Below are 27,518 nucleotides of genomic sequence, written 5' to 3'. Positions count from 1 at the left end.
GCCACCACCACCTGGCCTTAGATTAACATTTTTTAAAAATAATTTTTATTCTTTGATGATTTCATGCTTGTGCTTGTTAGACTTTGTTGTAACTTTCTTCTCCCCTGTTAGTAATGAGTCTGTGCTCCTTTTCTACAGAGTGTCCTCTCTATTTCTCTGTACAGTGCTTTTGTGTTACCAGTGTATTATGTCACCCTAAAGTATCAGGCATGCTGTGAGTATCATTAAGTTTTATACTATTGAAACACAGGTACACAGGGAATATAATTAAAGGTGTTATAAACATGGGTTCCTACAACTATCTTGGATTTGCGAGGAACTCTGGATCATGTCAGGAAGCAGCTGCTGAAGTTCTCAAGGAGTATGGAGCTGGAGTGTGCAGCACTCGCCAAGAGATTGGTAAGTATGAGTTCAGGGTGAGTTAGGTCACACACACACTTTCTTTTCCTCAAGTGATGGATAATCTTAATATTTGCAACACATTTTGAGATGGATCCCAGTGTGTTGCATATACATAATGTCCATAGCAAAGTTTTGTATTTGTTTCATTTATGACTTTGTTGGATTTTATTGTTTCATAACTCTTAGAAGTGCCGCTTATTGCATAGGAACTCTCAAAACTAATGTGCTTTCATACTGGCAAGCGAGGGCTGATAATCCATAGATATGTTCCAAGAATTAAATAAGCTAATTCATGTAAAGCACTTGGAATTAGATACTCAGTAAATGTAAACTGTTGTTACAAATCTGTAAAATGTGAAAGATTAACCATCTTTTAAAATTTTTGATTTTATGTGCCTTGGTGTTTGGCCTGTATGTGTGTCTGCATGAGGGTATCAGATCCCTTGGAACTGTAGTTACAGACAGCTGTGAGCTGCCATGTTGGTGCTTGGACTTGAACCCAGGTCCTCCGGAAGAGCAGCCAGTGCTCTTTTTTTATTTTGTTTTAAGACAGGATTTCTGTAGCTTTGACTACCCTGGAATGTGTTCTATTAGGCCAGGTTGGCCTTGAACTCAGAGATCTGCCTGCATCTGCCTTCTGACTACAGGGATTAAAGGAGTGTACCGCCACCCCAATATAATAACCCACTTAGTCTCCAGTGCTGGAGGAGCCTCAGAGTGTAGCGCAATTCTTATTGATATTAATAATAAAAACCCAGAGTCAGATATAAAGGTTAATGCTGAAGATCAGAGAAGCAGAGCTGCCAGCCACTAGAGCATTCTTACTGCTACCATTGCTCAGATGCATCCTCAGGCTTCACTGAGCCCCTGTCTCCTCCCACCTTATCTTCCTCTCTACCCAGTCATATCACTCCTGTCTCCACCTGACTCCCAAGTACTGGGATCACCTTTGTGTGAGCTCTTTTTCTCTTTGAGACTGAATCAATTTTGTGTAGCCCAGGGTTGCCCTGAACTAACAGAGATCTGGCTGTCCCCCAAGTCCTGAGATTAGAGGTGTGTGCCACCGCTGCCTGGCTTCTAGTGGCTTAGTTCTGCACTCTGTTCTTCAGGCAAGCTTTATTTGTTAAAACACAGACAAAATATCACTGCTGAGATTTGAGAAGCATGTTATTTTTACCGTAGTTCTCTGTGTAATCTGTCTCCTGCTTTAGTCTGAACTGATAGCTCTCAGGACTGTTTTACAATTACGTTCTGGTATTTCTTTTTTTCTTTCTTTCTTTTTTTTTTTTTCCTGGATTTTTGAGACAGGGTTTTTCTGTAGCTTTGGAGCCTGTCCTGGAACTAGCTCTTGTGGCATTCTGGTATTTCTTTATTTGGGGTGAGAGGAGCCATTTTAGGAATTTCGTTCCTATGTCCAATTTGGATTCCTTATTCCCTGTCCCTTCCTCTCAGTAATGGATCCCTCATTGGTAGAGCTCATTGTCTAGTGCCCTCCTGGTGTGCAAGGAATTGAGATGTGGTATCAGAAACCGTCTTTTATGTGGTAATATTGCTCAGCTAGTCATATTGGCACTACCACATGCAAGGTTGAAAATATCTTGTGAGGAGTGGGGCCGGTCAAGTATGATGCTATTATGGTTCATGGCGATTTATGTAATTCCTTCTCTCCAGATTTCTACCTAGAAAGACTTTATTGTTTAGAAACTTTGGGGATAAATAATACATAAACATGGCTAGTAATTCTCAACATACCCAAAGGCATGCAATGAAAAATCTGCATGCTGCATGTGGTTCAGCCATGTAGTTCCCCTTCCTGCAGAAATGGATTCTGCTGTTGTTTTTCTGGGCCTTTGTTTGTTTTGCATATTCTTGGACACCTTAAAAAATTTAATATTTTTAATTAACATGCAAAAAAATGGGTATAATTCTTATATACATACATGACACATGTACTTTTTACATTGTTCATGTTTGTATCCCCAATAGCATCCTTGTTTTACCCCAACTCCTTCCATCCCCTCCTTCCCCTAAAGCCTCTATTGTGCTTTCATATAATAGTTTGTTTAAATTTAGAGTCTACATATGAGAAAATGGTTTTCCTTCCCTTTTTTTGAGATTTTTTTCCCCTAGTTTTTAAGACCTCATTTCTTTTTGAGTATATCAGGAAATTCCAGTTTTACCTTGTTATGAATCTCCCTCGCAAGCTGTGCTGTCTTGCTACTTTGTGGATCCTTATAAATTGAAGACTCATATTCTTTGATTTCGTGATAATCTCCTGAACATTTTCTTAGTTATTGCTTTTGAAAAATATGTGCAGACTCTTAGTATTTATCTCCTAATTGTTTTGCTTTCTTGTTTTCTGTCCTTTCATTTTTTTTTCTTTTGCTACTGAGAAATTGGGTGGGCAGATCTGTCTGTAAACTTGCCCTTCCTCACCATTTACCTGGCAGTACGTATACTTCAGTATCAGAAGCCCAGAAGTTCTAAATGATGTTCTTTTACTGTGTGGGTGAAAGAAGGCAGAGTTACTGGGTTGTTTGTGCTAGGCTTAGAAGGGACAGTGTGTTACTTTCTGTCTCTTGTCTTAAAAGCTTTATTAAGATATAATTTATATTGGCTGGGTGATGGTGGTGCACGCCTTTAATCCCAGCACTTAGAAGGCAGAGGCAGGCAGATCTTTTTGATTTTGAGGCCAGCCTGGTCTACAAGAACTAATTCCAGGACAGGCTGCAAAGCTATGGCAAAACTCTGTTTCAGAAAAAAAAATATATAATTTATATGATGTATAACTTGTCCATTTGAAGAGTATACTTCTTTTAGGATTGTTAGCAGAGATGACAGCTGTCACTACAGTTTAAATTTTAGAATATTTTCATTCCCTCTATAGAGCTGCCTGACCCCCTAGCATTCACTGGCAGCCAGTGGTCTGCAGTCTTTTTTTTGCCTCCTTTGGACATTTCATATACATGGACTCATGTAACATTGTGGCCTTTCACGTGTGGCTTCTTTCACTTAGCGTACATTCACAAGATTGCCTATGTGTAATATGCATTAGTACTTCATAGACTGCATCAGCATGCCATTCTACTTTGTGACTAACTAACAACCCATTGTGTGTGTGTACCAACCACTTCATGTTAATCTCTGCTGGACATTTGGTTTATTTCTTTTTGGCTTTAAGAACATATTTGTGAAATAACATTTTCATTTCTCTTGCGTATATACTTAGGTGTGGTATTGCTAGAGCACATGGTAATGATTAGCGTTTTGAGCTGCTTCCCAGAGCAGCTACACTATTGTATAGTCCCATCAGCGGTGGGAGTTCATGGTTTGGGGGGCTTGGTATTAAGAGGAAGAGGGTAAGGTATGCTTAGTTTTGCAGCTATATATCCCGGGCTTATCTTGAATTTGAGATCCTCCTACAAGTCCTGGGATTACAGATGTGTTCTGCCATTCCTGGCTTTGTGTGTTTTATATATCATGGTTGTAGGCCAGCCTTAACCATTTCCTGCCTTGATTGTTGCTGCCTCTCACTTTAAGCCTCTCTGGAGTTCATGCAGTAAGTGTACTCCTCTCTCATCAACTCATCATCTACTTGGTAAGGACATAGATTTAACCTTGTCTCTCTCAAAGTTCCCAGCTCGGTTGGCTTCCTAGGACTACTGTAACAAAGAATGAGAAATAGGGAATTGTGGAGGCTAGAAGTATGAGGTCAAGGTGTTGGTAAGGCCAAGCTCACTCTGACAGCACCATAGTGTTCCCTAGCCTGTGGTCTCATGGCTGTCTTTTTGTGTGTCAGACACTGTCATCTTCTGTGCCTCGTCAGGACCTTATTTTATCTTGATTATTTTTGTGAAGAATTTCCAAAGTGGCTGTATTCTGAGGGAAAGGAGTTGGAGTTGTCTTGTTTTGGTTCTGGAGTCTTTGGACATGCTGTGTATCTGCCCCATCACAGAGCTGCCTCCTCAGCCCCTCAGGATATCTTTAGTGGAGCACAGTTTACCCTTTTACATTACCCATGCTTGTATTTCTCATGTTTCACTAATTGTGCTAGGATTACAAGTATTCATAAATGGAGTTTCAGTTCTTGTCCTCCCGGTGTTTTGGAGTGTGTGGGTGTTAACTTTTCAACAGAAAATATCAATAGAATTTTTTTGTTTTGTTTTTGGTTTTTCAGGGCAGGGTTTCTCTATGTAGCTCTGACTGTCCTGAAACTCAGTCTGTGAACCAGACTGGCCTCAAACTCAGAGATCTGCCTGCCTATCTTCTAACTGCTGGGATTAGAGGCGTGTGCCATCACCACCTCACCAGTTCCACCTTTAAAGTCACTTTTGTAGCTGAAGCTTGAGAAATCACAGGTCAGTGGTGTGAGCTAGAGAGCTACACACTGATCGGGTACAGTGAGCACTGTGTATCTTTATGGCACTGCGAATTTTGTAAAGTACCAGCATGTTATCTTGAGCTTTATAACAACATCTTGAGACTGATAAGGGATTATTATTGGTGGTGCTCAGCCAATGAATACTTGTTAAAGTCTTAATGATACATAGTATTCAAGATCAACAATCTTTTTTCAGTCTTGATTCTTTGTGCAAATCATTCAGTCATTAGGAATTCGAAAGCCACTGTAGTTGTCATAGTACAAACTTAACAGTCATTTGAAAGTGAGAATAGGTGTGCTCCATGTGGTTTCAAGTGAGCCATTATCCCTGAGGATGGGTGGTGTCATGGGCACAGCTAGTACCTCAGCTGGCCAGCAGTGCTGCTGATACTTCTGCTGTCTAGCTTCTTATCCTCTACGCATTCTCTCTTTGCAACAGGCCAGTTACACTGTTTTGCATGACTGGTGACTTCAAAAATGTAGATACAAACTCGTTAGATCTTAGACCTGAGACTAGAACATGCAAACATTGAGTTAGTAGTCTTCCTTTTTCTCCAGAGCTGCTAAATCTGAATGTATCGCTGTTGTGTTTTTACAGCTGTTGCTGTTTATAGTGTCAGCCTCTTGATGAACTGATTTGGAAAATGTTACAACACATGGATTGATTTATTTTTATTTTATTTATTTGTTTATAGGTTTGTTTTTTGTTTGTTTGTTTGTTTTTTATTGAGACAGGGTCTCTCTGGGTAACAGCTGTAGCTGTCCTGGAACTCACTTTGTAGACCAGGCTGGCCTTGAACTTACAGAGATCTGCCTGCCTCTGGCGTGCACCACCATCACCCTGCTAAAAATATTTTGATTTTATTTGTGTGCATGCATGCGTATGTGTGGCATAGGTAAGAGGACAACTCTCAGGAGTTGGTTCTCCCATATACCATGTTTGTTCCAGGAATTGAGCTCAGGTGGTCAGGCTTGGCAGCAAGTGTACACACTGATCCATCTTGCTGGTCCAGTTTTCTCTTAATAAATTAGTAATTTTAAAATTGAGTATGATACTGATTTCATTAATTGACTTCTTCATACAGGAAACCTGGACAAGCATGAAGAACTAGAGAAACTGGTAGCAAGGTTCTTGGGCGTGGAAGCTGCTATGACCTATGGCATGGGATTTGCCACAAATTCAATGAACATTCCTGCTCTTGTTGGCAAAGTAAGATGGCATCATTTGTGGCAGTTCTCTTATACATATGTTCTTTGTTTTGATAAACATATCCTGATCCAGTTGCCCTATTATTAACATTGGGCTAAGCACAGTTTACAATGATAGATACTCCATCACAGATTTTTTTTTTGGCAAGTGTATCTTGCAGAACCAGTACCAGTTGGAGTTTTCCTCCTAGAACCCGTGGTCCTTCCCTCTTCCTGTACAATTTTGAAAGAATTCCAATGAAAATAAATGCCAAAAGATTAAAATTATGAAAGGTTTAATTCAGAAACCTAATAGTTTTTTTTTTTTTATTTTTTTTGGTTTTTTCGAGACAGGGTTTCTCTGTGGTTTTGGAGCCTGTCCTGGAACTAGCTCTTGTAGACCAGGCTGGTCTCGAACTCACAGAGATCCGCCTACCTCTGCCTCCCGAGTGCTGGGATTAAAGGCGTGTGCCACCACCGCCCGGCTCAGAAACTTAATGGTTTTATCTAAGTATAAAAATAAGAAAATGTACCAGGCAGTGTGGCACATGCCTTTAATCCCAGCATTCAGAGGCAGAGGCAGGTAGATCTCTGTGAGTTTGAGGCCAGCCTGGTCTACAGAGTGAGTTCCGGGACAGGCTCCAAATCTACAGAGAAACCTTATCTTGGAAGAAGCAAAGCAAAACAAGACAGGCTCCAAAGCTACAGAGATTCCTTATCTTGAAAAAAACAAAACAGAAAACAAACAGAAAGAAAATGCATTTACCTTGATATATAGGTAAATTTTATATAAACGTAATGTGTGTGTCTGTATCTCTGCATGTCCATTCTGTAGTTGAACTTGTTACAGCTAAAGTAAGGAGAGGTAAAATGCTTTCTAAATGTCGCTACCCAGCACTGTCAGCTCAAAAAGAACCCCTGTTGTTTGTTTTATATCTTAGCATGAATGTTTAGGCACATTGATAGACACAGTGGGTTGCCTCAGACTTTTTTTTAACCTTTTCTCTCTCAAAGTTCCCAGCTGAGAGGTTTTACTCGTCTGTTGATTACACGGTCAAACTTATCCATGACTGTGAATGTGTCACATTGCTTTACTGGTCCTCAAGGTTTTCTTTGTAAACGGTTAGTGTGACTCCAATTCAGCTATAATTGATTCTCTAAGGAACAGGTGGAACAGTAAACAAATTGCAATGCAAAAGATTTAAACCCAGTTGTATTGATATCACAATGTAACTGGTTTATTTGTACATTGAAGTAGAAGACAGACTTTCTCAGATGAGATCAAACTACTAAGTTTCCTAATATTCAGTGAACCTATTTGAAATGCAAAGATAGGAGCATTAAAAGTAAGAAGATGAAATGGCACAGTAGCATGTACCTACTGTCCTTGCCACTTCGGGGGCTGAAGCAAGAAGTTCAGGGATTTGAGATCAACATAGAGTTTGGAAGCGGGGGCTGTGTCAGAAATAAATAATGTCAGCTTACTGGTTGAATGCCTGCTTAGCATTTTTCATGGTCCTGGGTTTGATCTTTCACCTTCAAGGGAAAAAAAAAAAAGATGAAAAAGTTGCACACTAATGAAAAATTTGAAGTTACTGTATTGATAAAAGCAGATTTCAGACCAAGGAATATTGTAAAGATGAAGAATATGCTATAATGCAAGAGAGTTGATTAATCAGGATGTGTTAGGAACCTGAAGCAGAAGCTGATGAAACTCACTGGAGGGTAGAGAAACAGAGGTGCATTAGTCATTAGCAATGGGTACCAACAGAGAATGGTATCAACAAGAATCAGCATGGGTACAGAACACTGGCAAAACAGTTGCAGCTTGCTAACCTTCGAGACACCTACCAAACACTTCCCAACAACAGCAGAGTATTTACCAGAGTAAGTACATTGTACTTTGGGGTTTAAATAAGTTTTAATGTTTGAAAATACAAAAACTATTGAAGTATGTTCTTTGGCCATAGTACAGTTTAGTCAAATCATTCACACAGATTTTGGAAGTTAAATCAAAACTAAAAAACGTTGATGAAATGTAATATCACAAATCAATAAAGCACTATACATGTAGACATGTATAACACTAAATGTACTTGGAGTGTATGTGCCTTCCTCCTGAGTTACATACTTAGTTTATTTTACATGCTGTTTTCAGGGAGAAAAAGAAAGAAAGAAAAGCTTTTCTATCTTAAGGAATCATAAAAAGAGGGCTAGAGAGGGTTCCGTGGTTAAGAGTACTTGCTGGCTTCTGTTTGATTCCCAGCACTTTGGTTTCCCACATCAACTCCTGACTCCAATTCCGGGGGCCTAATGTACTCAACTGACTGACTCCGCAGGCAGCAAGCATGCCTGTGGTGCATATAAATACATGTAGACCAAATTCTCATACACATAAAATAAATATAAAATGAAAATTTCAGAATAAGAGCAAATTATGCCCAACTAAGTAAACAGGAAATAGACGATAGCAACATCAGAATACAGATACAGAATCAGCGAATTTCAGGGAAAAGCAGTGAACTGAAGCTGGTTCTCAGAGAAATAAGTAAAATGGCAAACTCTAACTACACCCATCAGGATAAAAAGAGAGGAGGCAGGAATGAAAGAAAGAGCTTCTTTGTACATCCTGTGGACTTAAAGGATAAGAAGAAAGTCTTAGGATACAGCGTGTTCAGCAGCTCATACAGCATGGACAAGGACACAGTGTGTGTTTCTTTCCATTGATAACAACACACTGCCATCCTGTGTTTTGGCAGTATAAACCTGAAATTCTGACCTGGATTTTCTTAGGGTTTTGACACTAGAAGGTGAAGTGACTTCACTTTGCATCTTCCTATATGCTCATGAACGCTAGTAAGTCATCATTTAGACTTAGATTTCTTCTGGACTAACATGAAAGGGGCTACCTTCCAGATTAGTCTTCCAAATTATAGTTGAAATGGTAGTAACTATTATTTGATCTCTTAAGAATGGTAGTTCTTTGAATTCGATCCTGAATCTCTCTAAGTTGCTTGAGTGTTCATCTTAAAGGCTGGTAGGACACATGATCTAAATGTGGAGCTTTGTATTGAGTCTCTTGTGCCCATGCTTAGATAAGAAAGATTTTCCTTTGTAAATTGAAGGTGATATAATACCTATTTCATGTGTTATAACAAAACAATGCCTTAAAATCCCTTAACAAACTGCCTAAAGCATATGCACTTAGATGTCACCTCCTAATATTTCATATTCATTTTATTTTTGAACCAACTATATAATAGAACCTCACAGTAGACTACAAGAAAAAAAGCCAGATTGATAACCTAAAAATGTTGACTAAAGGGTCTGAAAAACAACCTTGCGAATTTTGCCTGAAACGTAAATTATCTGGAAAGAGAAGGAAGTTGGAAGAATGCTTTTAAAGTACACTAGACTAGAGCTTTGCATGCTAAGTCAGGCTTACAAAAGAGCGGTCCTCCTGCTCTTCTCCCAGTGATTTCAATTTAGACTTGAGAGGAGCTGCAGGGGGCATGGAGTCCCACCATGGCCTTCACCCAGCTTCCGTGTAGTAGCATCTTACCAGTGCAGCATCTCCCAAAGCCCGGAGGTTAACTGTGACACAGTACACTGACGAATGCTAAGCCTAGTTCATGTCTGTGATTAATCGTTTCCAGTCTACCCTTGGCTTCCATTGAGGCACCATCTTCATTTAACTGTAGCCCCTAGTCTTTTCCGGTGTTTCCTGACTCCCACATGCTGGCTGTCCCTTATTTTGTATAACGTCTCTCATCTTGAGTGGTCAACTGGTGGCATATGTTATGGAGAAGGACACTACAGAGGTGACACTGACCTCAGGCTGTTGCATAAGATACATGGTGCCAGTATATGTTACTAGCGATATAAATAAATGTGGCTACTTGGTTAAGATAACAAACAAGACTTTCTACTGTATCTTCTTACTATTCCTTTTGTAATTGCCAATTACCATGATAGAGAAACTTAGGGACTGTGTAACTGGTATTTTTTATTAAACTCTCAAACACTAATTTTAGTGTGGCTATGCATTGCCAGTGACAGTCAATTGCTTTGGTATTCTTAGAGTGAATTTTCTCATTCCTTTATTTATTCGTGGAGTTTTGTGGAAGAGTTGTTGCTTCTCCTCTATATCAGTACGGACTCCTGAATATCTCATTATTTATGTAGTAACCCAACATTAGAACCTTTTTACGTTTTTACTTTTCTAGGTTTTTTGAGGCAGGGTTTTTCTGTTTAGCTTTGGCTCTCCTGGATCTTACTATGTAGACCAGGATGGCCTCAAACTCAGAGATAGGTCTGCCTCTGCCTCCTGAGTATTGGAATTAAAGGCATGCAGCATTATTCCCAGCTATGAATATAATTTTGTATTGCTTAAGTTGTTTTTGTTTGGGCCATTGGGGTATTTTGAGGTGATTTTCGTATGGAAATTTGCTTATTTATTTACTCATTCATCTGTTTGTTTGTTATAGTGTCAAGGATCCAACCCAGGGCCTTGTACATGCCAGGCAAATGTTCTCTACCACTGAGCCTTATACTCCCAGCCCCTGTTGAGGCCAATTTTGAAAGACAAAAGCTTGGGGTTTTTTGTTGTTGTTGTTGTTTTGTTTTTATTTTAGCAGGATCCCATGAGAGATGGAAGGGTAAGAAATAAATAAACCACCAAGAATGTCAGGCTTTTCTCTCTCCTTAACTTATGTGTTAAAGTATGTTTGGGGATTTTAAGAGGCTAAACCACAGCCTTCCTACTATGTGATTCTGGGGTTTATAAATGGGTTCTTTCCTGAACTGAGATATGTTAATATTGAAGGGAAAAGAACTATATCTACAGCTGCCATTTTTCACAAAATGATAGATAGATCAAAATGCTCTTAAATCATAGATATCAGGACCCTTTACAGACTGCTAGATTTTAGGTGTATGTAAGAACATGTTGCTATGTATCGGGTATTTAAATTGACAGGATTACAAAACTATTGCATGTAGGCTGGATTCTGCATATGCTTCTAAAGCATCTTTGAAAACTGTTTTCAGCGAAATTAGTGTCTTACCTTCCTGTGCTTGTGACTTTGCAGGGTTGTCTGATTCTGAGTGATGAACTGAACCATGCATCACTGGTTCTAGGAGCCAGGCTGTCAGGAGCAACCATTCGAATCTTCAAACACAACAGTGAGTTATTCTGGGCTTTGCCATTGGCTTTACTGTCTGGTGATGACATAGTTATGGTAGTAGTAGGAAGTACAAAGCAGCTGAAGAAGAAGATTTAAAATGTTCTTCTGGTCCAGTCTTTTCAAAAGACACTTTCTTTTTTTTTTTTCCTTTAATGAAATAAAAGCAGAATATGGTGGCGCGTGATTGTAAACCTAGCACTTGGGAGGAATTTTCATGAGGTCAGCTTGAATATGTGTGTGTATCTCTCTATCTGTCTGTCCGTCTACGAATGAAGAGAACATATGGTGATGGGATTCCTTTTTGCAGTTTATACTGTCTTCCCTTGATTTGATTCTTAGGTTTTCCATCTCTCCTTTCCTTGTTAGTAAATCTGTTCAGATACATTTGTTGGATACATAGCATGTCTTGTTATGACACTAGGAGTAAGATTAGTGAAGAGATGTGAATAGTTAAGCAACAACTAAATACAATACAACGGCTGGGACCAGCAGGTGAGGAGTTAGCTACACAAGCTGTGTGATGTGAGTTCAATCCTTGGAACCCATCCATGCAAAAGAGAACAGGCTCCAAAAGTTGTTTTCTTACACTACACTTGTGCTGTGGTGTGAGCCTTCCTCACCTCTCATCACACACAGGCACAAGACACACACTTAACAAAGTTTGGGGCTGGAAAGGTAGCTCAGTGGTTAAAGAATGTGCACAGCTTTTACAGAGGATCTGAGTTTGGTTCCCTGTACCCATTTAAGGTGCACTCATTCTATAAGGTGTCTGCCACATGGGTGTGAAAACCCGAGTTCTGATCCCCAGCACTGATATAAAAAGATGGGCATGGCACCTCATGCCTATAATCTCAGCACTGGGAGATGGAGATAGCAAGATCTTTGGGGCTAGCCAGTCTAGCTCAGTCGCTGAGCCAGAAGTTCAGGAGAGACCATGTCTTAAAAAATAAGGTAGAGTATGATTGAGGAAGACACTTGGCATCAACCTCTCGCCTCTGCAGATACCTATATTTGCATGTGTACCCACACATGTGTGTTTATGCATAAGTTTATACACATATACCACCCACATACATACATACATACATATAGACACATGTTCAAGAAAAAAAGAACAGACAAATGTTCTCTACAGTAATAAACAAAGATGGTAGGGAATGGTGTTGTCAAGCTAAAACTTGTTCCCTAAATGGAAATACCTTTGTGCAGTTTTTAAAATGCATAAATCATAGTTTTAAAAAATTAAAGTGTACAAATCATAATCTTAAAAAATTATTTATATAAAAACTTGTAAAAGTCATATTTTTATAATTTAAAACACATAGGGAGAAAGATCATCCAGCTGTATTTAAAATATCATCTCTTGCAAAAATGTATGTATGCAGATGAAATTGTAGAATAATATATAAATATTAGGTCTGTATCTCTGGAAGGAAGGATTGGATGGCAATAACTTATTTCTTTTTTTCTTTTTATCTTAAGTAAAATGTTCTACAGTGAGACTGGAAGTGTTTTGTATATGATTGAGACCTTTTCATTGTTGCTGTGAAACTTTTAACCATAAATATTGCTACCTTTTGTCCATGCCTGTGACTCTTCCCTATGCTTAAATGTGACGTGTCCAGATAGACCATAGCTTGTTGTCTCCTCTGTTTGTCCTTAAATCCTTTTTGAACTTTTAACTGTAAGCAGCACTGCGCTAACATTTCCATGATCATCTGATTAGTGTTGAGCACCCTCAGAGTGCCTGTGGAAAAGGGTGTACTTTTTTTTGGTTTTTCAAGAGAGGGTTTCTCTGTGTAGCTGTGGACCCTGTCCTGGAACTCACTCCATAGACCGGGCTGGCCTCGAACTCACAGAGATCCACCTGCCTCTCTCTGCCTCCTGAGTGCTAGGATTTGGATTAAAGGCATGCACCACCACCACCCAGCAGGTATGTTTTTAATACCTTTTCAAATAACAAATGTGACATTGGACACTTGTACCCACTGGCCAACATGGTCTATTATGTATCATTTTAAGTCTTTCTGAACCTAATAAGGGCACAGTTTTGAGGTTTTATTTATTTATTTATTTATTTATTTATTTATTTATTTATTAGGTATAGAGTGGTTTTTTTATACAGCTATTGTATTTGTAGCTATTTCTTGATAATCCGTTTAATCTCAAACTAATATCTTATTGGTTTTAGGAGCTCTTTGTATTGTCCTTTTATGTCACGCTATTTTTATTTAAATGTCTTGTTATTTTGACTTATCAAATTTTTTTTTTTGACTTTTAAGTTGTATTTAATGCTTCTTCAGTAAAGGGGGTCTGTTCTTTCACATTTTCCTTTAGGAGTTTTGTGGCATATTTAAACTTTAATTTACATGGTCTGTGATGGAAGAAAGATGGAAATAGCTTCCCTAAGTATGTAATCTGTCCAAGTGTTCTTGCTATAGATAGTTCCCTTTGACTAAAGTTTGTAGAAGACCTTTCCCACTGTTATTGCTTGCTTGCTTTTTGAGACAGGGTCTTATTATGTAGCCCTGGCTAGTCTGGAACTTACCATCTATCCTAGATTGTCTTTGACTTTATAAGGATTCTCCTTTTCAACCTTCAGTTTGCTAGGATTGCAGCCATGCACTGCCACATTCAGTTTCTTTTTCCTGTGATCTTCCTTTTGTCTAAAGTGTTGAACCACTGTTTCCCTTCTGTCTCCTTTCTGTATGTAAACATAGGAAGCAGCTACAGTGAGCGCACTCACTTGTCTCCTGCTCTGGGCTGTCAAGCAGCCCGCTGATTGCTGTGCTGCAAATACTGAAAGGTGTGGCACAGTCATGACCTTTGCCCATCCTGCTGTGTGTTTTTATCACACTATTTCCTTTTCCTATCAAAGTTCAATTATAAGAAAGACAAAGTCATGCAATTTTGACCCTTTCTTTCCGTGATAAGCAGTAAAGCACACAGAATGAAAGTTTATGTGTAGGGCCTCTCACTTGCATGACATATTCCTCACATTTAATGTTGCTTAGATTTAGGGAGAATTTTTTTTAAAAAATGCCATTCAAAACAAATATTTTAAGTATAAAGTCTATAGAGATGGAGACGTTTGAGAGGAAAACTATGGTTCTTACTAATGACAGCCCCAAATATGCTTGCTGTCTTTGAGCAGCACAGCTGACGGAGTGAACGTGGGGCCATCTCAGCTGAGTGCTCTTGTAGGAGGCTGCCTGTTTGTTCCCGGCTACCAGACCAGAAATAATCACTCAGAAACTATATTATTTAAATCACTGCTTGGTCAATCACTTAAGCATGCTAGCTAGCTCTTACATCTGGAATTAACCCATTTCCATTATTGTATATTTTATTATGAGGTTTGTGGCCTACCGGCAAGGTTCCACCTGGCAACTCAAGCCTTTCCCCTCTGCCTCCACCTTCTCCCTCCCAGCATTCAGTTTATTTTTCTCCGTCTAGCTCTATTCTGTCCTGTGTAGGCCCAAAACAGCTTCTTTATTCATTAACCAGTAAAAGCAGCACATATAGAGAAGGACCTCCCACACCAGAGTACCAAGCTGACTTAAGCTTAAACTCAAGCATATCCCAGACTGGCATATTTTTAACCAGTTGTTTGATAAGCAGCTATTGAATGCATCCTGGGTAAAAGAAAATAGATCGTGCACTTTGAAGTTTGTTCTCCATGTTTACTTTTTATTTTTAAAGATACATTTATTTTGTTTTATGTGTGAGTGTTTTGCCTGCATGTACGTGCTTGCTTGGTGCTCACAGAGGTCAGAAGAGGGCATTGGATCCCCTGGAGCTAGACGTATGAGTGGTTGTGAATACCCTGTGGATACTAGGACTCAAACCTGGGTCCTCTCCAAGAGCAACAAGTGCTTTAGAACCTTGAGCAGTCTCTCTGGGTCCGTGCATGTTTGCTTTTTAGAAGGAACATATATTTGGGGTGATTTACAACTCTTGTTTTGTCTTTATACATTTATTTCTGAATGAATCACTTTTAGAAGGAATGTGTATTTGGGGTGATTTACAACTCTTGTTTTGTCTTTATACATTTATTTCTGAATGAATCACTTAAAGATGAAATTTGATTTTAAAAACACAGAAAAGCTAATTCAAAGGCAGAGATTTTCTATCTAACCATCTGTAGACCGCCCTGGTGGGTCAGTTAGTCTAGGGGTTGTAACCCGCCTGGCAGGTCAGTTATTCCAGGGTCCCGGAGAGGCGCTATCTGAAAAGACATGGGCAAGAGAGAGGAACGAGGCCAAGCAAAATTCTCTTGTCAAAGCCTCCGTTTATTAGCGTCATGGTTGCAGCTTATATAGCCCCTGGATGAGGAATTTGGGTTGGGATGTGGGGCAGGGCAGGAGGTTACGATCGGTCAGGTCACGATTCTTCAGTCAGGAAGTCGAGTTGACACACCTAGTTCTCTACTTTGAACATTTGTCACATTTAGATGTCAGTTAATGAAGCAATATCTTAACATCTTTTCTGCTCAGCTCTACTTATGCTAATGTCTTTTGCTGTCTGAGACACTTCTAAATAAGAAATGTATATTCTTATTTTTCTGATACTGTTAGGAAAAAAACACTTGGAGACTGAATTCTCTCTTTGTGCCATAGATATGCAAAGCTTGGAGAAGCTTTTGAAAGATGCCATTGTTTATGGTCAGCCTCGGACAAGAAGGCCCTGGAAGAAAATCCTAATCCTGGTGGAAGGCATATATAGGTACTCTTGCTCTACTGCACTTGTCTGTGGCCTCGGCCTGTAAGGTCATGTACGCTCTCAGCTGAAGGACTCACTAGACTAGCCTGCTCTGGAGACTAAGGAGACAGTGCTCATGACTTGTTAAAAATACCTGGGAACAGGAGGCACTGAGCCCAAAGGTCTTTAAGTCTGTATGGTACACAGCTTTCAGATCCTTCTTCTATCAAAGTTATTTTTCAACTGTTTATGAAAAGCTTATGCATAAAAGATTCTAACTTATCAAAAACAAATGACAAAGCTAGAAGTGGTGGTACATACCTGTAATTCCAGCACTCAGAGAGCTGAGACAGGTGATCCATCTGGTTGAAGCCCATCCAGAGTACATGGCAAGACCTTAACCACAGTGGTTGTGCTCTAGCATACATGAGACCCTGGGTTCAATCTCCAGCACCACAAAACTAACATCAAAATAACTAAAAATATGTTACTTTTTGTTATTTTATGAGATATGGTCTTATGTAGCCCACACTGACCTTAAACTCCTAATTCTGCTTCTGCCTCTGCCTCTTGGGTGCTAGGATTTACAGGCATATGCTCCCATACCAGGCTGTATTTTAATTTTAAGATTTTTTTCTTTTGTTAATTTGGACAATCTATCTTAGATTTCTATTGCTGTGATACAGACCATGACCAAAAACAACTTTGATTTAAAAAAAAAAGACATATCCTAGGCCACAGTCCACCGAAGGAACTCAAGGCATGTACAATGAATACAAAGTCTAATGTTGCTTGTAATTGCAAGCTTTAGAAGACACATGTGGGGGAGATGTGGCCCAGTGGTAAAATGCTTTCTTAGCATATGCAAGGCCCCAGCTTTAATCCCTAGCCCCACAAAAGCAAACAGAAATAATCTGCTGTAGCTTTAATTCCTTCTGTTTTGAAATAAAATCAGTTACAGTGCGGCACTTATTTTTGAGACGTTAACCTCCTGTTTCCTGCCAAGTCAGTATACTGCATAACTTAGTTTTAAACCAGAGGTGGAATTTCCAGATTTATTTTGAAAAGCAATAACCTCAAAGCATTAAAAATAAAGTGTCCAGTTGCTAATTTTGAGAGTTAAAAAGTCTCAGTGTTTGTGTTTTTTTAACCCTGTTTTGTCAGCATGGAAGGGTCTATTGTTCGCCTTCCTGAAGTGATTGCTCTCAAGAAGAAGTACAAGGCATACTTGTATCTGGATGAGGCACACAGCATTGGGGCCCTTGGTCCTTCAGGGCGAGGTGTGGTAGACTACTTTGGCCTGGATCCCGAGGATGTAGATGTTATGATGGGAACATTCACAAAGAGCTTCGGTGCTTCTGGAGGATACATTGGAGGCAAGAAGGTAAAGCAGGCCTTTAGATGGCCGATTGGAGATCAAGAAAGGCTGTTGATTTGGAAGCTGTCTAGTTGGTGGGTCCTATGGGGCTCCTGATTGGGCTCATATTCTAGTGCTGGTGGACTTCCTACTTCAGCCTGGGGAGTGACTCTGATGTTGCTTGCTGGGCTGAAGGCTGGTTCTGTTCATTGTTTGCTGTGTGCTCATTGGAGCCTCTTTCTAAACTACATTCTGGTCTGAGTTATAGAACACTCTTTTGTAAGAGCGCACAGTGGTGCTTCCTGTTTGCCACAATCTTCTGTTGGGTTTGAGCTGTGCTCACACTTTCAAAGGATTGTCACAGGAGCCAACGAAAATGGAAGATCGGAATGCACAAACAAAAAGAGACGGTTTTGTTAGCTGTAATACACTGTAAAGCATCTATTTTTCAACTTTAAAATTATGTATGAGCTCTAAGGCAGTTAAGAATCCGTACAAAATCATGAACACTGTCTTCATTTGAATGTGTTTTATTTTGTAAGACCTAGGGGAAAGCATTTTCGACTTTTTGGTTTCCTTATCAGTAAAAGTAAATGGAGGGGGGATTTGTGATGTGATACTGGCTTAAAAAGGACGTAAAGCATTTTGTAGACATGTTAACCAAAGTCAGTCACAAAAGGCCATATGATAGGTTGGTTCTCTTTTCTTTTGTGTGTGTGTGTGTGTGTTTATCTAGAATAGGTATGGAAACAGAATGTAGATTAGTACATTAGTTAAGGAGATGGGGAAATGGAAAGTAATTGTTGATGGATAGGATGTTGCCTTGTTGGGTTATGAAAATGTTCTAAAATTAGGTAATGATAAGGGCTGCACCCCTCTGACTATGCCAAAATCCATTGAATTGTACACTTTACAGAGGTAACTCTGGTGGAATGTGGCTTATATTTCCATAAAGCTATGACTTAAAAAAGAACTTGGGTCAGGCCTCTAGTTGAGTAGTAAAGAACTGGCCTGGCATGTGTTCTGACCTCAATTTGACTCTCAGACAGAAAGAAAAGAAAAACTTGTTGTAATATCGTTAAGAAATGTATGCCAAGCATCACACTAGTAAGTGCTCATAAATGCTCTGAATGTCTTCTTAAAACTAAACTGGAGCCTTAAAGAACCGTCATTCTCAGTGTATGCAGTGTGGCTATCGTCCTTAACCAGAGCTTGTCCTACCCTAATGGGAAAGCCCAGGGCTACCACCTTGCCTGACAAGAGAGGGAACTATATTTGCCTCTGCTACTAACAGACACATGTTCAGCATTAACTCACAACAGTAACAAAAGCAAGGACATTTTTTATTAATCTTTTTAAAAAGTTAACATGAGCCGGGCGATGGTGGCGCACGCCTTTAATCCCAGCACTTGGGAGGCAGAGGCAGGCGGATCTCTGTGAGTTCGAGACCAGCCTGGTCTTACAGAGCTAGTGCCAGGACAGGCTCCAAAGCCACAGAGAAACCCTGTCTCGAAAAACCAAAAATAAAATAAAATAAAAAGTTAACATGAAATTGTAGCTAGAGGAACCTGAAGTTTTGTAACAAAACTCCAACAACCCACAGAGCATCCATAGGAAAACAGATTTAGTTTAATTAGGTTTCTGTGATTGTTGGTTGTTCACTAGACTCATGCTGATAGAAGCTAAATATTTTTTTGAAGGGACATGGAGACTCCTGGGGGTTTGGTTCAGACAGCAGTGCAGCATAGACCAGGAATCTGAGGGTCCTTGTGTCACCCCAGGTCATAAGCAAAATGCCTTGGAAGGATATGTAGTGCTAATAGTGGCACAAACCAACAAGCAGGAAGCAAGAAGTCTGTGTATTCATTGAAAATAGCATGTTTATCTGTAAGAAATGCTTTGTTTTGAAGGTGTGTGGTATCAGCCAGTTCTCCTCTTGATGATCACATTAAGTTTCACTCAATTCAGAAAGTTTCATGAAACCTTGTCAGGAGTACCTACATCCAGATTTTCATAGTACAGTTTTCTCAATTGGATTATGGGCTGCATAAGTTCTGGCCACATTACACTTTGTGTTCATCAGAGTTAGGCGATCAGAGGAAACACTGGAAATTCTGATGAGTGGGATGGACCCAGAAGTTATGGACCTATCTGCATGAAAGATGGTGTTATAGGAAGCCACACAGTAGAGAGGAATCTGACCTAACGCCAGGTTCTGTTCTTCCATAGCGTCACGTTGTTCAGTACCTACAGTGGATAGGATGAATTAGACAAGTGAGGTCAGCCCAAAGCAGAACCTTAGTTAGACTTTGTAGGGTGATCTGATCAAGAATTTGTGGAAGGCTTTAAGTCAGGAAAATGTGTGACCATCTTATTTGTTTGTTGTTGTTTCTTCAAGACGGGGTTTTTCTCTGTAGCCCTGGCTGTCCTGGAACTCACACTGTAGACTTCTCACTTCTCAGAGAGCCACCTGCCTCTGCCTCCTGAGTGCTGGGATTAAAGGCGTGGGCCACTGTCTGGTGTCTGTGCCACTCTTACTGTGAATTGAAGTGTGTGTGTGGAAAAGCCATTTACTGTACCAAACAGTGCATGAGACTTGTGAGCACTTCAGTTGGATTGTGCATGGTGTATTTCTGCGGGCATTATCCATAGTCCTCACAGAATACACTTCTAATCTTACTAGCCATTGGCCTCAGTCTGACCACCTGGAATTGTTCAGGTAAATTCTGGTAGAGTTGTATATACCTCTGTGTTGTGTGACTTTTCCTGGGAAGACTTAAACAAATGTCTGTTCACTCAAGATTGGACACTGGTGACAAAATAACAACACTAATAATTGATTGCCTTTAGAAAGACCCATTTTCAGTTGCTTCTAATCAGGTTTGATAGCTGTCATTATTAATTTTTACCTTTTTGTTAATGAGACAAAGCTTACTTTAGAAGTTAACTGGTAAATAAGATATATTGTTATGAATTAAAGGCTAATAAATCATATAGGGTATAATTAAGAATCAACATGACATATTTGTGCTTTGAGGTACAATTTTGAGAGTTTTAGAAGCAACAAGACTATTTTACTATTTATTTGTTTTTAGTATATATGCTACTGATCACCCCTCTTTACTTAGGACATTGTCTCACTTTGTAGCCCAGACTAACCTTAGACTTGTAATCCTCCTGCCTCATTGTCCAGAGATTAGGGTGATAGGCATGTGCCATCACGCAACAGATTCTTGTGCATATTTTATTTTTAAATATTATTTTTAAATTTATTATTAAATTTTAAATTAAAAATAAATTAAATTTATTGTTAAAAATAATAAATTAAAAATAAATTAAATTTATTGTTAAAAATAAATTAAATTTATTGTTAAAAATAAATTAAATTTATTATTAAATATATTATTATTTATATTTAAATATTATTTTAAATTTTTTATTTTTAAAGATTTAATCTGGGCGGTGGAGGTGCATGACTTTAGTCCCAGCACTTAGGAGGCAGAAGCAGACAGATCTCTTGAGTTTGAGGCCAACCTGTTTTACAGATTGATTTCCAGGACAGTCAGAGCTACACGGAGAAACCGTGTCTTGGAAAAACAAAACAAAATAAAACAAAAGATTTAAATGAGAATCTAGAGAGTGACTTAGCAGCTGAGAGTACCTGTTGTTCCTGGAGAGGATCTGGGTTCAGTTCCCAGCACCCACATAATTGGTTTCCAGCCATCTTTAATTCCAACTCCAGAATGTGTAAGCTTCTCACACATACTTGGTACACATACACATGTGCAGGCAAAGACCTCATATACATAAAATAAGCCTTAATTAAAGGCTTAAATGATAGTAAAAGGTACAGGAACACAATCGAAACTGATATAAAATCAGTTGTGTTTTTTTTTAATTATCCTGACGAGGATGATTAAAAGATATTTTACTCAGTGATAATATTCTAATGAAAGACATAATGAAGTTCTGCCAATTTATGTATCCATTTGTGAATCTCCTCCCAAAGAATATTGGGAGGGGCGTGATCAAACTGAGGAACCTCACACCTGCCTGGTGTTTTCCACACCACTGAATGATACACTCCCAGCCCAGGAAAATTGTTATTTAGGAATATAAAGATGGATGGTAAATGTATAGGATGAGATACAAATGACACTTAGAAGTAAATTATTATACCTCAAAAAGCAATTCAGCACTCTTAATTCATAACATTAAATGATATGTTTTTTTGAATTTAGAGTGATCCTTTAAGAATGAATTTGAAAACCAAAACCCAAGACTTTGCTGTTTCTGACATCTTTGTTGGCCAGTTGTGAGCTTTGATGGTGTTAGTTGACCTTGAGTCTCTGTTTAGTGCCCTGTTGCAGGCTTTTGAATGAAAGAGTCCAGTAGCACCTAGAAGGAAGGTACTTGCATAACTGTGTGCTCAGGACCTGACTCTAAATATCTGCCTCTGCTTCCACAGGCACTGATAGACTATCTGCGTACACATTCTCACAGTGCTGTGTATGCCACGTCGATGTCACCACCTGTGATGGAGCAGATCATCACCTCCATGAAGTGTATTATGGGGCAGGATGGCACCAACCTTGGTACGTCTTTGACTTAGTAAAAACTTAGCAGCCAACTGTGTTCTTTTGGTTGAGATTTTTTTCTAAATAAGGAGTCAGGCTTCCAATGGGTCCACTGTTAGGCTTTGGTTTCCATAGACACTTTCAAGTGTGTTAAAGACACACTCCTAACGGTCTGAGCGCTGGCTCAGTGGCATGGAGTGCTGCCCACGGAGCCCGAGGTCGCCGGTTCGAGTCCCAGGTAAGGTAAGTGAGTTTGTACTGTGTGCTGTGTGTGTCTGTCTGTCTCTGTGCTTGTACTGTACTATGTGTGACTGTGACGTGTCCTGCATAATTAATTGGAAAAAAAGAAAGTTAAAAAAAAAAAAAGACACACTCCTTGAGAACTCTACTGGCTCCCTCCTGTGGAATTTTTGTTTGTTTATTTTGAGACAGGGTCTCTCTTTGTAGTTCTGGCTGTCTTGGAACTCTGTGTAGACCAGGCTGCCTTGAATTTACAGCCTCTGCCTCCCCAAGTGCTGGGGTTAGAGGTGTGCACCCCCACTGCCATGCCTGATTTACATGTGATGAGACTTTTTTTTTGCTGTCCTACAGTGCTTTTAATTTAGGGCATTTGCCTTCAGGGTCTTGCCTGGTTTATTCATTTGTATCACCAGAGGGCAGTGTTGACCAGTTACTGTGAAAGGAGGGTAATTTGATTTTGCTGGTTTTACTTTTAAAGGTCTTTTCAGGGGTGGGACATGTGACACAAGTCTGTAATTCTGGCACTTGGGAGGTGGAGACAAGAAAATTAATCGTCTAAGGTCATCCTCAGCTATATATTTTGAGGCCTAGCTCATAAACAAAAACAAAGTAAAAATGTTTTTCTACTAGCAGATTGACAGCAACTTAATTTAACTTGCTCTCTTGCTGCTTCTGCGGCATCGTGGCTCTGGCAGATTTCACATCGTCAGCCGTGGTTTCTCCACTCTAATACAGGGTACTATAGATGGGCTACAGCCTGCATTGGAAACAGTTAAGTAGGAGAGCTGGTTTTGACTAAGACTTTTCTAAAGTCAAAACTGATTTTATATTTGTTCCCATCTGTCAGTGATCCTGTTATCTCTATGGAGAGACTTTTGGAAATATTGTTGTCATCTTCAGTTTTATGAATTTGCCTGTTCAAGAAAAAAGTTTATTAATTGTGCTCCACAGTATCTGGGACCAGCTTAGAAGGTTCTGGTGCTAGAAAGACCTGAGCTGAATGGGGACAGGGATCATCTGTCAGCCTCTTCACTGACCATTGGAAGGCTTGCCGTGCTTGCTGTGGTAACAAAACTTTTAAGTGAGTTAGTTGACTCTAAGCCTACTGTCCTGAGCCTTCTTGCACAGCTCCAGAGTTGATGTCAGCTGGGCATTAGTCTGAGGAGGAGGAGGAGGAGGCCATGGAGAGCATATGCGTCATATCTCAGCCCTTCCTCAGAAGACTTGGCACCTGTCCTTCAGCATATCTTGTGGCATGTAGAAATTCCCATGAAGATGCAGGGACCTCAGTGCAAAAGCAGTCTTTACATTCAAAGGAAATGCCACACTAAGGCCTGTTGACCCCAGTGCTTGCACAAGTGGGAAGAGTGTATATTGTAAAAGTGTCATTCAAAAATTCAAGTTATAACAGGCTGGTGGGTGAAAAAAGTGAGAGCCTAGGAAGTTCCGAAAAGTCCACCAGACACTTGGAAAGCTAGCTTGTCCTTCATGCATCACTGACCATATTCTGTGGTGGATTTTAGCTCCAATATCTTTTTATTAAAGTAAAATATTTAGAAAAAATCAACTAAGATTTAAATTTTTTTTCCAGAACTGCACTTGGGTGTAAAATAATTTAGTGCTTTCTATACAGTATATTGCTTGTGTAGTTGAATGCTACCAGTATGACCACGTTAGAGATAAAGTAAACTCCAAAAGTACGTGTAACAGGAAGCTTTTACAATGATTATAGAAGTCACTTTACATACAGAAAGAAAACACCACTGTCTGCATTTAGTTTCTAAAGAACCTAGATAAATCTCTTACTAGTGTAAAAGAGACTTGAGTAGGTTGAAGTTTAATTAAAATTAGGCTTGATCTGTTTGAATTAATCCAGCAAAAGACTTGCTAGTGAGGTGTTAAATGATCCAGAGAACTGTCAACAACTAATTTAGGAGTAGACTCTACCCTGTGTTTGAGAAGCATCAGCTTGATCCTGAGGAGAGCTGCATGCTACTCAGAAGGGACAGCTTTTGACATTTCCCCAACACTGCCTTCCAAGTTCAGGAGTGTCTGCCTTCTGCTTTTTCTTTAGTATTGTGCTTTAATGGAGTTTGTTTAGAAACTCAGCCAGATCAGTGGAGAGAGGGGATAATGAGCAGAGTGTGGTGATTAGAAAGAAGGAAAAGGGCAGAGTGCATTTCCTGGTGTGGCCATCCTTTCCTAGAACTTTTGAACAGCTTTTCCAGGGCTGAGCTCGAGGCCTGTGACTTAATGTCAAGAAACATCTGTCAGCGAGTGTTACCTGCTCTGTGTTGGAGTTGAACAAGATGTGCTCCAGGTCTTTAAAAACTGTCCTGCAGCTTGGCAGGGTAAGATTCCTGGAGGAACTAGTCCCAGAGTCAAAACATTTTCCTTTGTTCACCTTGCTCTTTTCTTAATTCCCTCTGTCCCTCCCTCTAAACAACCTCCTTCCACACCGCATCCCCACTGAAACTGTAAGTTTCCTACAACTCAGTAAGAGTTATTTGAGGCCAACTCAGATCTAACATGCTTAATCAAACTTAAGTGAGCTTTTTCTTTGTAGAGCCTCTTACAAATTACTATAAACAAAAAAAATTCTTTTATAAATTAGTTGCTTTAATGTCTAACACAAAAGGCCTTTTAACCAATGGCTTAAGCTTTTTAAAATGAGAAAGCATTAAGACCACTTTACAGGTGGGGAGATTTGAGCTCACACGTGGGGCAAGTTCTTTTTGTATCTTGTTTCCAAATAGGACGTGGCTTCCCTCGGTCCATCTGCTTCTGCTTCTGATTGTAGTCAGTGTTTTATTAAAACAGGCTGTTTTGTGGCTTCTTACTAATTTTCCACAAAACACCTGAATTTCCTAGTGGATGGTCATGCTGACAATGACAGCCACTGGGACATTTGACTGCCTGTCTCCACTCTGTGACTCAGAAGCTCTTTACCACCCCACCGCTATCCCCCCTCCCACTCAGAAGCAGTTCAGCTCAAGAGCCTTTCAGGGATGTGAACTGTGTGTGCTTCCTTCTCCCACTCTCATCTCGGTTTTTGCAATAAGAACCTTCTTTTTGTGTCTTGTTGCAGTCAGTTTGAAGCTGGCTATTGAGATGCCCACAAGCATCAGGCTGGAAGCTAGGCCTTGAACAGATGTACACTTGGCCATTAAATGGAACATTGTTCTTAGAATACCTAAGAAAGGCATTTAGGTTCCCCTGGGGTGGGAAAGGAGCCTCAAACCAGAGGCCCTTCATTTGGAGATGTGGTTGCATGCTACGGTGATGCTCAGGTCTTAAATTTTTAGGGATTAAAGTAGATAGATTTCCTTAGTTCTATTTTAATTTTTTGGGTTGGTTTATTTTTATAGTCAGATTTATTTTAAAGATTTTTCTCTGCAATTTTTATGTCTGTTTATTTGAGCTGGGACATAGTCTTTATCCTTACCATTCTGGATTTGTGGCCTCTGTGGCTTAGTCTGTGTTGAAGAACATATCTAACTTTGTACACCACAACACGATTGGCATTGCTTCTTTCCCCTGGAATTGTTTCTGAGGTTTGTATCTAAAAGAGTTGGTGATAGCAGTCCTTCAACTTTAAGACGGTTGCTGCTCAGCGACTTAGTAATATATTCCAGTAACAAGATAGAGGGGCCAGTTATCCTCTGACAGCTCCCCAGTGAGAGATGAGAATATGCCAAAGGATTGGTTTTATCTTTAGTGCTTCCTGTGGACTTTCTAGTTACCTAAATTTGATTTGTATGTTCCTGTCATCTACCTTAACAGTGTAATGAATGTTAAAGAAGAAGGCCTATCCGTGATGCTTTTACCTTAGAAGTTTTTTCATCCAGGACCTTGTACATAGTAAGCCAGCTCTCTGCCTCTGAACTCCACCTCTTTCTCCATAATGCTTCTTTAGTACAGTAGAGCAATTCTGTTCAAGAGGGACTGTGCAGGTGCCGAGACTGCAGCTACGGTGAAGTCTTGTCCTAGGAAGAGCAATTAATTGAGGTCAGTTCTGACTTCAACCAGGAAATACAGGGATTTGTTGTCAGTGGAGAGAAAATATCAGGGTATGGGTGCTCCTTACCTTTAGAGTGTTTGCTGAAGGCAAACAGGGCAATAAAATACCATGTTCAGGGGATTTTCTCTAATATGATTTGCAGGATTGTCCATCTCGACCAATCTGGACTCCTCAAAGACAGGGGTATTTAATGTGTGATTTGGTCAGAAAAGTCTTGGGAGAGGTTGACGTTAGTGTGAGAAGAGAGACTTTATCAGTGTCCGAAGGACCTTCCAAAAGTAAACTCTGAGAACTTCATCAGAGACATCTTAAGGTGGTAGTGCCTGACTGTGTTCATACGCAGCACAGAAGCACCCCCTGTACCGCCAGTGTGAGCCAGGTACGTGCCTGTAATCACAGGAGGATTGGAAATTCAAGGCTGGCCTGGGCTAGGTAGGGCCCTGTCTCCCCATTCCCCACAAAAAGGATTCTCCTCAAACCACTGATAATTATTGTCACCAGGCGCCTAGCATTTTGAAAACGCCAGAATCAGAAGGCAAACTAGCATTTAAAAGACTTAACTTGTTGTTTATGTATACTTTAAAGCTTGTTTACATCAGAGAGCACCAAAGCTGAATCTACCCACAAGAAAAAGGGAGGCAAGAAGTGTGATGTTTGGTGATAAAGCTAAGCTGCCAGGTTTCATCATTTTCAGAGACCTAACTGCTTAGGACCCTGACCCCTGACCCCCGGGCTAGGAATTAGAAACCAGTTAGGGAGGGAGAATTGAGGCTTTAGACCCAAGGTCAGGGGGTGTTACTTGGAATTATTTTTTTGTTTTCCCCTCCCCATTTTGACTACTCAGATATTGTTTTTTCCAAGACAAGGTTTTTCTTTGGAGCCTGTCCTGGAACTAGCTCTTGTAGACCAGGCTGGCCTCGAACTCACAGATCCATCTGCCTCTGCCTCCTGAGTGCTGGGATTAAAGGTGTGATCCACCACCGCCCGGCTTCAAAATCCCAAAGTCTTTAGAAATAACATACAGATAGCCTTGGCCAATAAATGTTTTCCTTAATGTTCATTTTTTAGCAGTTTGTAAACTAACTTACTACCTTGTTATCTGACTCAAATTACCAACTTAAAACCAAGCAGACCTTTTCCAGTAATTGTCCTTGTTTGCTACCCTCTGGGTCTGGAGGTGGATGCCTGCCCACACTGTACACAGTAGATTCCTCATCCCTTTGGTTCTGTCTAAAGTAGTTGTGTTACCTATATTCCAGCTCCGTCAGAGGATAGAATAGTCTTTAGACAAACTAAGACTGTCCTGGACTAGGGAAGTAACTGAGTTGTAGAATGCTTGCCTAACATGCTAAAGATTCTGGGTCCAAGGGGAGGAGAGGGGAGAGAGACTCAATCCTGAATGAGTTGGCACCCTTTAAGATTTGGTTCTTTATTTTTTTCAAAGGCTTTTGGCCTCTTTTCTTCC

At 39.9% G+C, this 27,518-nt stretch overlaps 1 protein-coding gene across 1 annotated transcript in view; it reads left to right on the top strand.

Annotated features, from left to right (window-relative positions):
- The window catches only part of Sptlc2 (serine palmitoyltransferase long chain base subunit 2), a 75,617-nt gene that overhangs the window by 28,489 nt on the left and 19,610 nt on the right, over positions 1 to 27,518 (top strand). Inside the window, exons 4-9 of the mRNA XM_005343405.2 lie at positions 251 to 399; positions 5,869 to 5,993; positions 11,062 to 11,155; positions 15,777 to 15,882; positions 17,023 to 17,242; positions 21,684 to 21,810. Coding sequence (XP_005343462.1) covers positions 251 to 399; positions 5,869 to 5,993; positions 11,062 to 11,155; positions 15,777 to 15,882; positions 17,023 to 17,242; positions 21,684 to 21,810 — 821 coding nt within the window. The remainder of the gene's footprint in view (positions 1 to 250; positions 400 to 5,868; positions 5,994 to 11,061; positions 11,156 to 15,776; positions 15,883 to 17,022; positions 17,243 to 21,683; positions 21,811 to 27,518) is intronic.

The sequence above is a fragment of the Microtus ochrogaster genome, chromosome 1 (assembly GCF_000317375.1).
Source record: "Microtus ochrogaster isolate Prairie Vole_2 chromosome 1, MicOch1.0, whole genome shotgun sequence".
Classification (NCBI taxonomy): domain Eukaryota; kingdom Metazoa; phylum Chordata; class Mammalia; order Rodentia; family Cricetidae; genus Microtus; species Microtus ochrogaster.
The sequence above is the reverse complement of the archived record's forward strand: the minus strand, read 5'-3'. Positions and strand labels throughout refer to the sequence as shown.